A 13,619-nucleotide genomic window follows, 5' to 3' on the forward strand; every position below is an offset into this window, starting at 1 on the left:
TATCCAAGTTCTGATTAGCAACAGCCCCAACCACCACCATTGGCCAAGTGCGTTTACCTCCCTGGCCCCTGAAGACATGTGAGTTTGTGATCACCCCTAAGTGCCAGAACATAGGTTCCTTTAAAATATTTAACTAGTTTCTACAACTTTAAACTTACACTTTATACAAAATTGAAATGTACAGGGTACATAATGAAATGAGAACTTCCCACTTCCTCCTCTCTGGGACAACCAAGTTAACAGTTTCTATGCATCTTTCCAGAAATGTTCTAAGATCACAGGTCCTTAAGATGAAGATCATGGTCTTCATAAACTATATGTAAAATTTTAGATGTAAATGCTGATTTATAGATTCTGTAGGTTTCATCAAAATCTTATAAGAGTCCACAATCCCTCCCCCCCCCCCCCCACACACACACATTAAGAACCACTGACTTTGAGACTTCTAGTTCAGGAGGCACCAGTAGCACCCATGTTGGGCTCCCATCTTTCTTGAGACTCCAGTGAAATAGAAGTATAGTAAATTCTAAAAGTACTAAACACTCAACAGCCAAGAGAACTAGAAAGAAGACTTTATTTAACAGGTATTCATTGAAGTCATATTATATGAAGAGTCTTCTTCTAGGCCTTGATGGCAGAGCAGTGAAATAAATCTGATAAAAATTTCTGACATCCTGGAGCTTATATTCTAATAAGAGGAGACATAAATAAACCAAAGAAATCATTTAGAAGGTGACAAATTCTGTCGGAGATAAAGAAAACAGTTAAAGGGGCTTGGTAAGGCCATGTTGGGGCGTTTCAGTTTTAAAGATGGATAACTGATGAATGAGAAATTTCAACAGGTGCTTGAATTGTGGAAGAGGATGAGAGCTCTTGATGAATGTATCAGGTGGAAGTAGCAGTCGAGAATATTCTCTTAGCCAACTAAAGAGGAGACAGGAGTCAGTTGGCTTGAAAAAATCCATGGAGGCTTTGGGCTCAAAGTCAACAGGTTATGGAAGAAGGGAGGAGGGAGAAAAGGGAACTAAAATAGGACATTTTATTCCTTAAGCTAGTTAGTAATCTCATGGGTGTCACTTGTACTGTTATTTGTATGCCCTACACATAGTTTATAATATTGTTTTGTATCTACTCAGTATATAATAAACTCATACACAACCTGGGGTGGATGGGAATGGAGGGGGGGTTGGATAACCGCTCCAACCTACTGTCCTACCCTTCTCTATACTCAAGTTTCCAAAGTGCAGGTAACATTTCTCCCAGGCAGAAAACAGTATGGCTCTTCTCTAAAGAAATTGAATTAAATATCTGAGGTCAGGGGCTCCTGGTTGGCTCAGTCGGTTAAGCATCCGACTTTTAATTTCGGCTTAGGTCATGATCTCCCAGTCCATGGGATTGAACCCCACATCTGGCTCTGCACTGACAGTGTGGAGCCTGCTTAGGATTTTCTCTTTCAACACACACACACACACACACACACACACACACACACACACACACTGACTGCTCATATTTGCTCTCAAAAAAAATGATAAAATATTAAAAAAAATTTTTTTTACTAGTCACCTAGAGCTTGCAGTGTGGATGTTGGCACCACAGAATAGAGGCCTCCTGACTCTGCTATCTGTGATTCTCCCTCACACAGGGCTTCCAGCCAGGTATTCTCATTTAGCAAAAGGGCCAGAGGTACAACAGACCTAATTGTGTAATAGCAGAAGAAACCCACACCAACTCATTTTACGAGGTACTCACTAATGGCCATACAGCCAGAAAGTGGTTAACCTGGGATTTGAACAGAGGCCTTCCTTCCAAACTTGTGCTCTTAGCTACCTGCCGTCCTGCCTCCCTCTCAGCTCATGCATATCCTTTCCTGGGGAAAATGAGGCACAAACTACTGTCAACATCTGTGCCTACAAGCCTATAGGAGAATCTGTCTGGATTTTGAACGAAGACCAATGGGAACTGAAAGGCCTAGTTCTTATCCAGTTAGCAATGTGACCTTGAGCTGACCTCAGGGGTAAGTGGTGGCTGTGGCCAGCTCTGTTGCATGAGGTTGGATCAGCTATCCCAGGGTCTTTCAGCTCACAAGGGCCTTCACTGACTGTCACTCTTAGGATTTTCCTGTTCCTAAGGTCCTCAGGGACAGTCAGTGAAGGCTTCTTTTGGGGGTGGGAGGCAGGTGTCTGGAATCTCTATTCTGGCACAGGTGGACAGGCTTTGTGGATAGAAAACCTTCTGTTTGAATCTTGGCTTCCCTTTTGCCCATGGTGTGACTGGGGGCAGGCCTTTAGCTCTGTGAACCTCAATTTCCTATTATGTAAACATAATAGGAACTTACAGAGTTGTTGGAAAGGTAGGAGGTGAGTTCTGTAAAAGGCCCAACATTTGTAAAACAAAAGCAGTTTCGTGGTAATTTTCAAACCTACACAAAAACAGAGAAAACAATATAATGTATGCCTGTGTACTCATCACCCAACTTCAACACTGTCAACATCTGGCCATTCTTTTTTCATCTGCTCCCCACCCACCTCATTCTTTTTAAAGCTGTATTATTATTATTTTTTGTAATTTTTTAAATGTTTATTTATCTTTGAGAGAGAGACGCACAGAGAAAGAGAGAGACAGAGTGCAAGCAGGGGAGGGGCAGAAAGAGAGGGAGACACAGAATCCGAAGTAGGCTCCAGGCTCCAAGTTGTCAGCACAGAACCCATCATGGGGCTTGAACTCACGGACTATGAGATCATGACCTAAGGGAAGTTGGGATGCTTAATTGGCTGAGCCAATCAGGTGCCCCTAAAACTGTATTATTTTAAATTAAATCCAAATATCATATAATTTCACTCATAAATACATCAGAATGTATCTCTATAGATAAATCCTTTTAAAAAATCACAATACCATTATAACACATATAGCAAAATTAACAATTTCTTAATATTTCTTAAAACCCACTCTTTGTTCAATATTACCCGACTGGTCCGGAAATATATTTTTTACAGTTGGTTTGTTTGAATCAAGACCCAAACAAGGTTCACATACTGCATCTGGTTGATATGTCTCTTAAGTCTTTAAAATTGATAACATTTTCCTTTTTCCATCGTTTTTCCTAGGCCATGTATTTATTGAATAGGTCATTTGAATATAGATTTTCTTATTTTATGGTTTTAATTTGCATTTCCTTGATGATGAGTGATGTTGAGCATTTTTTTTCATGTGTCTGTTGGCCATCTGGATGTCTTCTTTGGAAAAGTGTCTATTCATGTCTTTTTCCCATTTCTTCACTAGATTATTTGGTTTTTGGGTGTTGAGTTTGATAAGTTCTTCATAGATTTTGGATACTAACCCTTTATCTGATATGTCATTTGCAAATATCTTCTCCCATTCCATCGGTTGCCCTTTAGTTTTGCTGATTAGATTTTCCTATTTTATGAATTTGACTGATTGACTCCTTGGGTCATTTAGCATGTTCCTCTGTCCTCTGCATTTCTTTTGTATTGATCAAGCCAGAAGCTTGATTAGTTTCAGGTTTAGAGGTTTCTTTTGGAGGGAAAAGGAGGGAGAAGTAAAAATACTTCATAGGTGGTGCTATGAGTTTCCTACTGGGTCATATCCAGAAGCACATAATATCCTGTGGTTTCACTTTCAGTGATGTGAGATCGATCTGTAGATTCAGCTGACAACAGCCTGATCAGTCTTTATGAAGTTGCCCATATACCCCATCACTAGGAAGCTTTGATGATCATTGCCTGGATCCATTATTTCATTTGGGGTTGCCAAAAGATGATGTTTTCTTCTAAATTTTATTTTTTAAACATTTATTTTTGAGAGACAGAGCATGAACAGAGGAGGGCCAGAGAGAGAGGGAGACACAGAATCCAAAGCAGGCTCCAGGCTGTGAGCTGTCAGCATAGAGCCCAACGTGGGGCTCGAACCCATGAACCATGAGATCATGACCTGAGCTGAAGTCGGACACTTAACCGATTGAGCCACCTAGGCGCCACTAATTTTATTATTCCTTCTGCATTCAGTAGCTAATACCTCTGTAAAGATTTTTCCCTCATAAACTCTTTGGTCACTATGAGATAGGGTTTGTATAAGAAAGGAAGGATACAGACTTAATTCTTTCTCTTTATTTTCAGTTTTCAGAAAAATGAATTGGTGCTGGTCACCAAAAGCAACCTATAAGTTTTTGTTTTTGTTTTTTTTTTGTAACTTTAGGAACTTGTGGGGCTAACTTCTGGATCTTTATATATTTGGTGTTTTGACCCATTGTAATCATTATTCTTTTGGATGCTCAAGTTGTCCTGTCTTTGGCCTGTGGGAGTCCCTTTAAAGATGGCATCTGAGTCCTTTTGACACACAGTGGTCTTGACTAGCCTCTTTACTTTCTGGCATGACAAAATATCTCAGGCAGGCTCATCTCGCATATTTCCTGCCCCAGACTTGGAGACAGCCATTTCTCCATTAGGTGGAATCTGGCACTTTAAATGTAAAAAAAATCTCCCAGGAGACCCCAGTGCCCAGGAGGCCCACTTTCTGTACGATATAGGGTATTCCTGATTGTATGGTGCCCATCTAGCTTAGCTCCCTGTTTCATCTCCTTTCCAGCTTTTTCAAATATGCTGAGCTCTTTGTCATTTCCCAGACCAGGTCTTCTCTCCTGATTTGGGACTTTGTGCACACTGATTCCTTTGTCTTAAATGCCCTTCCACTTCCTGCCCCTCTGACTCAGTGCAAGCCTTGACCTTTCTTTTTTTTTTATTTTTTATTTAAAAAAAATTTTTTTTTTCAACGTTTTTAATTTATTTTTGGGACAGAGAGAGACAGAGCATGAACGGGGGAGGGGCAGAGAGAGAGAGGGAGACACAGAATCGGAAACAGGCTCCAGGCTCCGAGCCATCAGCCCAGAGCCTGATGCGGGGCTCGAACTCACGGACCGCGAGATCGTGACCTGGCTGAAGTCGGACGCTTAACCAACTGCGCCACCCAGGCGCCCCCTTTTTTTTTTTTTTAATGAATGTGATTTATTTATTTTTTATTTTTTTTTCAACGTTTTTTATTTATTTTTGGGACAGATAGAGACAGAGCATGAACGGGGGAGGGTCAGAGAGAGAGGGAGACACAGAATCGGAAACAGGCTCCAGGCTCCGAGCCATCAGCCCAGAGCTTGACGCGGGGCTCGAACTCACGGACCGCGAGATCGTGATCTGGCTGAAGTCGGACGCTTAACCAACTGCGCCACCCAGGCGCCCCCCTTTCTTTTTTTTTTAAAAAATTTAATGTTTATTCATTTTTGAGAGACAGAGGGCGAGTGGGGGAGGAGCAGAGAAGGAGACACAGAATCTGAAGCAGGCTCCAGGCTCTGAGCTGTCAGCATAGAACCCGATATGGGGCTCGAACCCATGAACGGTGAGATCATGACTTGAGCCAAAGTCAGATGCTTAACCGACTGAGCCACCCAGGCGCCCCACCCCCCAAACCTTGCCCTTTCTGTGACACCTTCTTCACTCACTCTGGCGGGTGACTTAGATCCTATCATCCATTTATTGAAGTAGTCAAAACAGATCATTAAACTTTTAATAGTTGGCTTCCTTCCTTGGGGTTGCAAACACATCTGGCACATACATAGCAGGCACTGAGCTTTTCCTATCGTTGTGGCTATTTTCCAAGCTTATTAACCTTGGTCTCATCTCTTCCTGCTCTGGCTTCTGTTTAATACATTTCACAGAGCACCCTCTAGTTAAATAGCTAGAAAATACTTACTAAACACCTACTATGCCAAATGTGCTTTACAGACATGATTTTATTACTCTCAGCCAGTGAGGTAGGGATTATTATCCTCATTTTACAGATGAGCAAGAGGAAGCTAAGTGAGGTGGCTGAAGTTCCCATAGCTAGGTAGTGGCTGGGCTGGGATTTCTGTAGTGGATCTGACGCACAAAGCCCAAGATTTCCCTCCACATCACTGTCCATCAAAGTGTGGTCAATGATCCACCCACTTCAGAAACCCCTGGGGAGTTCATTAAAATGCACACTCTTGGATTCCATCCCAGATCTACTGACTCAGAATCCCAGGGAGATGGGGATGGAAAACTGAATTTCTAATAAGCTTCCTTGGGATGAGCTGAAACAATTATTATTTTTTGAATATGTGAAACACACACAGTTAAAACATTCAAAAGGTTCAAAGGATATAAATGAAAAAAGCAAACAGGGGAGGGGCAGCTCCATTCCCCAATTGCCCAGTTCTCAGAGGCAACCACTTTTCCTTGACTCCACACACTGAAGTTTGAGGGCCATCTTTGTATTTAGCTGATACATCAAGAGAAGCAGGTGTCTGCACTCCAGAGCCCACAAAAATCTGCAGGTAAGATCACTGTTCAAGGGCCAGTCCCAGAGTCACCAGCAAAGATGGCAAGGAGTTCTGTTTGGGCAGTGCCTACACCACCCATTTCTGGGACTTTCCAACTTGCTCTGCTCAGTCTATCACTTCATGCAGGAGGATGGTCCCTGCACAGGCAGTCTTATCACAAGCAAAGATCAAGAAAGAACTAGGCAAAGGGAAGGTAAGACACATTAGGATGAACAGAGGGGAGCCTGCACAGAGGTCTAGAGATGGAAGGGTCTGGGTAGGAGTTCCAAATCTAACATTTCCATTTGTATTTCCCATTATTTGTGGTAGCCATGAACCTTTCCCTTTAATATCAGTATTATTGGGGCACTTGGGTGGCTCAGTCCATTAAGCATCTGGCTTTGGCTCAGGTCATGATCTCACAGTTTGTGAGTTCTAGCCCCACATTGGGCTCTGTGCTGACAGTTCTGAGCTTGGAGCCTGCTTCAGATTCTGTGTCTCCCTCTCTCTCTCTCTCTGCCCCTCCCTTGCTTGCACTCTGTCTCTCTCTTTCTCTCTCAAACATAAACATTAAAAATTAAAAAAAATCAGTATTATTTAGGGGCGCCTGGGTGGTTCATTCGGTTAAGCATCCAACTCAGGTCATGATCTTACCATTGGTGAGGTCAGGCTCCGCTAACAGTGCAGAGCCTGCTTGGATTCTCTCTCTCCCTCTCTCTGCCCCACCCCCACCAAAAATTAATAAAATTTATTATTTTATTACTAGATTAATTAAATAGATTAATATTATACAATATATAATATAATAATATATGTAATATTAATACTAATACTTAATAGATTAAGAGAGCACGCCCCCGTGTGCTCTCTCAAAAATTAATAAACATTAAAAAATCAGTGATATTTAACTTTTCTGGTATCACAGACTCCTTTAGGAATCTCATGAAAACCGTGGTCCATCTCCCTAGAAAAACGCACAGATACATAAAACTCTGCAGCCTATGGCAGAAGCTTCACAGCCAGCCAGCCAAGATTACCCAGGATATCCAGGAGGTCCAAGTTAAGAACTCTGCTTTTAGATGTTCCTTTATATATATACTTAAAACGCTCAGTTTACAAAAACTCTCTATTCTTTAGAGAGCCTGAACTATGTCGCCACTTGCAGCGAAGTGCCCTGCTGGCCTTGAACTAGAGGCCAGCTTGTTCAGGAGGCGGAGGCGGCAGTGGCTTCGGCCATTGAGACAGATCGTCGGCTAGTCGGGGCGGGGTGGGGGGGTGGTGGTGGTGGTGGTAAGGACCCACAGATAGGTAATGGCTCCCGTTGGGGGCGGTGGGTGTCCTCCTCAGCTTTTAGCATCATCCGGCTGGGTCCCGGTGCTTCGGGCGCATTTCACGGTTTTAGAGCAGGGCACCACCTGCTCTCCGCACCGCCCCACCCCCGCTTTCCTGGGTTTTGGGGAGCGAACCCACCCCTGACAGGGAACGCCGGCGCTGGGCGCGGCAGGCAGAGCTGCGCTGGAAGCCGGCGGGCTCCGCATTCATCATTGTTCCCCCAGCGCCTGGCACGGGTTGGGGCGCAGGCAGGGATGGTGGCCTGAAGCGCGCGGTCCCTTCCGCGTCGCCCGTCGCCAAGCTCTAGCGCCACAGGTGTTTCCAGAGAGCCTTCCCAGGGCCAAACCTGAGCCAGGCGCTGGCGACGCGAGAGAAGGACAAGGGTCCAAGTCTGCCCGCTGAGCGCGGGGAGGACAACAGTCAGCTGGCGCAGGCAGCGCGGGGCGCACGGGGCCGCGAGGGGACCTGCGCGTGCCCCCGCCCCGTGCCGCGCGCTCGTGACGGCGCCCCCGGCCCCGCCCCCGGCCTCCGCCTCCCGCTTCCCCCTCCCCGCGACTCGGCCGCGCTCCGGTCGGCGGGCTCTATGGGGAAAGCGGCCGCTCTGTGCCGAGGCGGCGGCTGTGGCGGCCGCTCCCGCGGACTCTCGTCGCTGTTCACGGTTGTCCCCTGCCTGTCCTGCCACACGGCGGCGCCGAGCATGAGCGCTTCCACGCCTGGCCCCGGGCCGGAGCCCAAGCCCCAGCCCAAGCCTCAGCCCCAGCCAGTGCCGAAGCCTGAGCGGCACCCTGTGTCACAACAGGTTTCGGAGCCAGTTTCTGAGCCGGTGCCAAGACTGGAGCCTGCGTCTGAGAAGACGTCCGACCCAAGGCCAGAGTCCAGACCGGGAACGGAACTGCTGCTGGGATTGGGGCGGGGGTCAGGGCCCTGGCAAGAGTTGGGCTCAAGTGTAGGGGCTGGACCCTTTCCCAAGACCTCGCCAGAGCAGTTACCGGCACTCGGGCCAGTAGCCGGGAGCGTGCCCTGGACCAAACCCGAGCCCGGGTCGCTGCCGGCGTCAAAGCCGCTACCCCTTGGGCGGCCTGGACAGGCGAGGACGCCTCTTGGGGTTCCAGTGTCAGGGACTGGCACGACCTCCACTGCGCCCATGGCTTTACTGCCTCTGGACAGCTTCAAGGGCTGGCTGCTCAAGTGGACCAATTACCTGAAAGGCTACCAGCGGCGCTGGTTCGTGCTCAGCAACGGCCTGCTGTCTTACTACAGGTAGGAATGTGCCAAGTTGGGGCATCTGACGTTGGAGGGTGGTGATGCTACAGTGATGATGACAGAGGGCGTCTAGGGTTGGAGGACACTGCCACTAGCCTAGGGATGTTTGGGAACAAGCCCCTAGCAGGAGAAATAATATCTCTGGCCAACCTCTAAAGGCTGGGGGCTCTGACCTCTAATGGGGGAGCCTCCCGCCCCTCACCTCCACCTCCTCTGACAGGACCTCTGACAAGCTTGGGTTAAAGGAGTGAGTGGGGACATGGAGGGAGAGAGTGTTCTGGGGCCTCCAGGCCCCTCTGGTCTTGGTAACTGTGGAACCTCAGGCAGCCAATCAGAGTCAGTTCCCCCAAAGTCTTTGATTCTGGTTCAGGAGCTAAGATCATTGTGTTAAGGACTGAGGGGGACAGTCACCTTGTTCAGTCCTTGGGACCCACTATGGGAAGGACTGTTTGTTCCCCCCTTAGTTGGTCATTTAGTTTATTTCCTACTTTTCCTGACACCCCTGGTTGCCAGGCCTTGGGAGGGGCACAGCAGACTCACAGATGCGTCAGATACAGTGTCTGCATTTTAAGGGCCCATCTTAGCGTTCTGTGGGGAACCAGAAGTGTCCTGCTGGGTTTCAAGCAGCATGGGTTTCAAAATTGAAGTCGGGTAGTGAGATAGCTAACACTGCCCACTGAAATGGATGAAAGGGGGAAAGATACTGAAGGCTTTCTCTCCTTTCTTACTGGCTATTGCCTTAGTGTATTTCCTGGGGATGGTTAGTTTCAACATCGAGGTCTTAGATCACTCTATGCCATTGGTCCTCAAACCTGAGCCAGCAGCAGAATTCCCAGAAGGGCCACAAAGTACTTGCCCTTCTGCTGTGTTTCTGAGGCAGTGAGTCTAGGAGGACCTGAGATTTGGCATTTCTCCCAAGTTCCCAGATGCTGCTGCTCTGGACCACGGTTTGAGAAGAACTGCTCCATTGTCATTGCAAACATGAGGGCCCTGCCTTGCTGTTTGCTGAAACTCAGGTCACCTTGGTCACTTCACTTGGCCAAGCAGTATGCCTTCAGGTCACTCACTATAGGATTTATATGACCTTCTCCAGCTTTCTTGGGACACAGCTTCTAGAGGATGTTTCAGTCTATGATGCCCCTGAGAATTCAAGAGCTCCACTGGACTTAAGTGATGGCTCCCACTCCAAAATGGGGATCACTGTTGTTAATTCCTGAAAAGGGAGAAAGCTGACACTTTTCATGTGCTTTTCTCATGTGATGTCTTGGTGCCCCTAAGCTCACTCAGCTGTGCCATCCAGATCACACAGAACAGTGTTCTTAGAGTTAGGCAACCAAATGAAAAGAGACCCTTTTCCAAATGGTGTTTTATCCCACTTACCATTCTCTGTCAGGTGTATAAACACTTCACCAAGACATGCAATGATAGGGATCATCAGTGATTTGCTATAAATGTCATTGTTAGCTATAGACCGCACTGTTTTACATTACATTCACATCGTCCTCACCACCACACTGTTGTACAAATGAGGGGTTCTGAGGTTTGACAGGAGGATGTAGCTTGTCAGGAGTCACTGGCCCAATAGGCAATGGAGAGAGATTCTGACCTGGGCCTTTAGTACTCCATGGTCTGTGCCTGTCCCAGATGTGTGTCCGGATGCCCACGCATCTCTGAGTTAGCATTGTTGAATCATCTGTATTTACCAGGTATTACTAACCTATAGGGATCAAGGTAATGTTTATGAATATGGGGTCCCCCAGTTCTAGTGGAAGTAAAACCTGATTGCATTCACTTTTGTTTTGTTTTATTCTAGTTGAAAGGGCAAAGATGTCCCATTTTCTTTTCTTAAAAATAACTGTGTGTAGACAGTTGACATTTCAAGGTTATCTTAAATGTGCAGATTCTTTGGGTAACAAGAAAAATTCTTATTGCTTGCTGATAAGGTTGTGGGGACAGATACTGGTTTGTGGGGTGGAGGGGGAGGGAACAAGTTTCTTGTGTGTGTCCTTGCATAGTCTGGCTCTGTAGTTTTGCTTTTGGACATTTCTAGATTCCAAGATGGGCAGAATTGTTATTTGACTTGTCTGGGTGGAGTGAATGATTCCTGACATTTGTACAGCCCTGTGCCATCATTTAGTCCCATGTGAGCCTTTCCATGAATATGTCCTCATTCCCATTTTATAGGAAGAGAAACTGAAGCCAAATGACCAAACTTCAGTGGCTTACCCAGAGGTGCCCACTTGTACGTGGTGCCACTGGAGATGGGTAAGTCTCCAAGTACAGAAAAGGCCCTTCTGAAGCGGAGCCAAAATTGCCACTTCTTCCTGGCACTTCTGTTCTGCCCTCTGGAATACCCTTTGGTCTGGCCCTCCTCATGCTTCTCAGCAGTTCAGATGTTTGACACCACACCGCTCTCCTGTCTCTGCTTCTGATCTGAATCCTGCCATCCTGCCTGCTGTGGTCAAGGATTGAGTGCCCTGTAGGCCTGTTGCTCACGGTGCTGACAGCAGTGGGGTGGGTTACCCAGGGCTCTGTCTGTGCCTGCTCATGTGTGTTCTCTCCTCACCCTCCCTGGAACCCCGGCTCTCAGTAGTTCTCTAAGTGTGTGTGGCTGGAAGAGAGGCAAGGTACAAGCTTGTGGACTGAAGACAGGGTGAGAGAATTTTTGCTCATGATCTCTCTTCCTTAGGGGCCAGGTAGAGCCAGGTTTAACCTGTTGGGCTGATGCGCCCGGGTGGAGAAGGAATCAGAGCCATTTCTCTCACAAGCTTCCCTTTTGGAAAGACCACTCTGATTTTATTTTATTATTATTTTTTAACTAAGTGAAGCCTGGTGTTTGGAGAAATGTCTTCAGAGAAAATGTGGGCACACATTTCTTGGCCTCTCTCTCCTAATCCCATCCTCCAGCCTCCCTCCCTCCAGGGTAGCCACCATCCCAAATTTTGCTCACTATCCTCTTTCTTTCCTTCTTATTTAGTTTTATCTCCTTTATGTACAGTTTAAAAGCCCCATATTTTTCATTTCAGCCATTTTTAACTTGATAAAAAGAGTATTGTACAATATATGATTTGGAGAGGGGGGACTCATTTTGACTGCTGTATAACAGTCCAGGATGTGAGTGTGCCACTTTCATTTATGCATTTTCCTGTTGATGGGTGACCATGATAATTCTAGTACACATGCAGGGGTTTCTCTTGGGTGAAATTGCCAGGTTGTAGGAATGTGAAAATTCCCCTTATATAATGCCCAAACTGTTGGCCAAAGCGGTTGTATCAATTTAGACTCCCACCGGCAGTTAATAGATTTTGTGGATTTGTATTCTTTGCAACACTTGGTATCATCAGCATTGATTTTTACCAATCAAATAGGCATACTATGGTATCTTGTCATTTTGGCCTGAATTCCTCATTATTTTTACCTTAATGGAAAGTTAGTGGAGGTTTGGATTAGAATTTCTCTATTAAGTGTGACTTCTTCAGGTACTTCTGTCCTGGATTTTGCTTGAGAAGCTCATTTGATCACTTAAGCTTATTCTAGGTACATAGTGAGAGAAAGTACATAGTGCCAACAGCTGGGCTTAGTAACAGTCATGTTATCAGGATTAAGAAAATACTCTAAATATTGTCACGTGTAAAAACAATTTCTGGGAAGTATCAGGAATTGTTGGCAGGTATTTACTTCTTTCCAACAATGTGCTAGGAATATAAATAAATACAGGAGTTACGGTTCTTATTCCATTGCTAGCATTCTTTTTTTTTTTAAGTTTATTTATTTATTTATTTATTTTGAAAGAGAGAGAGAGCACAAGCAGGGGAGGGGCAGTGAGAGAGAGAGAGAGAGAGAGAGAGAGAGAGAGAGAGACTCCCAAGCAGGCTTTGCACTGACAGTGGAGATGTGGGGCTCGGACTGACAAACTGTGAAATCATGACCTGAGCCAAAATTCAGAGTTGGAAGCTTAACTGACTGAGTCACACAGGTGCCCCTCTATTGCTGGCATTCTTAATCACATATCTGTTTGGATACAAAGAGAATATGGTTTGCGCTCAGTTTTTTTTTTTTTTTCTTCTTTTGGTTGTTGGTTCCCATGTATCCCTAGTTCTCTCATCTCACAGAGAACATGTGATTACATGACATTAAGGAAGAATTCATAAATGATGTGGAATTTTCAAAGGTATCATCTTCAGCAAGTCCTTAGGGAAAGACCATTTCACGCATATTGCTTTATCGACATTAATGACAAAATTGATGTGGTTAAGCAAAATTCAGCTTTGTTTATACCAGTTGCCTATTCAGTGACACTATAAATGACATTTGTTTCCCAGGAAATGATTTGAAACAGGAGCATTTGTTTTAATTTATTTGTTGTTCAGGCTGATCTGTGCAGGTAGGCATGGCTAAGACAGTTAGCAAGGGAGGCCTCAAAGAAATTAGTCTGGGTCTGTAGGAAAGAAGGCTTCAGTCAAGTGAGAGTAAAATTTGAAATCCTTTTGGTGAGGAAGACCATTGAACATTTGGTGAGCTGGGCCCATTGTGGGGTTGTGGCCAGGTGAGAGAAGATGGCACACTAAGACATCTTTGCCTCTAGGATGGATCATGCACTCATTCTTCCAGCGAGACCATCTCTCAAAAGCCACTATCACAGAGACTGGGTGCCAGGAAATAGTAGTGTCCT

General features: G+C 45.6%; 1 protein-coding gene and 1 long non-coding RNA gene across 3 annotated transcripts in view; one reads left to right on the forward strand and one right to left on the reverse strand.

The window, feature by feature from the left end:
* Positions 1 to 556: 556 nt before the first annotated feature.
* On the reverse strand, positions 557 to 9,235 carry LOC131489084 (uncharacterized). Of its 2 annotated transcripts, none has more exons than XR_009250391.1 (3): positions 8,886 to 9,235; positions 2,339 to 2,422; positions 557 to 688 (listed from the first exon to the last, which is right to left on the reverse strand). It is a non-coding gene; the product is annotated as an uncharacterized LOC131489084 (long non-coding RNA). The 2 variants fall into 2 exon arrangements; XR_009250390.1 differs by lacking the exon at positions 8,886 to 9,235 and adding an exon at positions 7,823 to 8,118.
* Positions 8,253 to 13,619, forward strand: part of OSBP2 (oxysterol binding protein 2) — a 178,309-nt gene continuing 172,942 nt past the window's right edge. The window contains exon 1 of the mRNA XM_058690831.1: positions 8,253 to 8,944. Within this exon, the coding sequence (XP_058546814.1) occupies positions 8,268 to 8,944 (677 nt within the window). The 5' untranslated portion in view covers positions 8,253 to 8,267. The remainder of the gene's footprint in view (positions 8,945 to 13,619) is intronic.

This window comes from Neofelis nebulosa, chromosome 11 (assembly GCF_028018385.1).
Source record: "Neofelis nebulosa isolate mNeoNeb1 chromosome 11, mNeoNeb1.pri, whole genome shotgun sequence".
Lineage (NCBI taxonomy): Eukaryota > Metazoa > Chordata > Mammalia > Carnivora > Felidae > Neofelis > Neofelis nebulosa.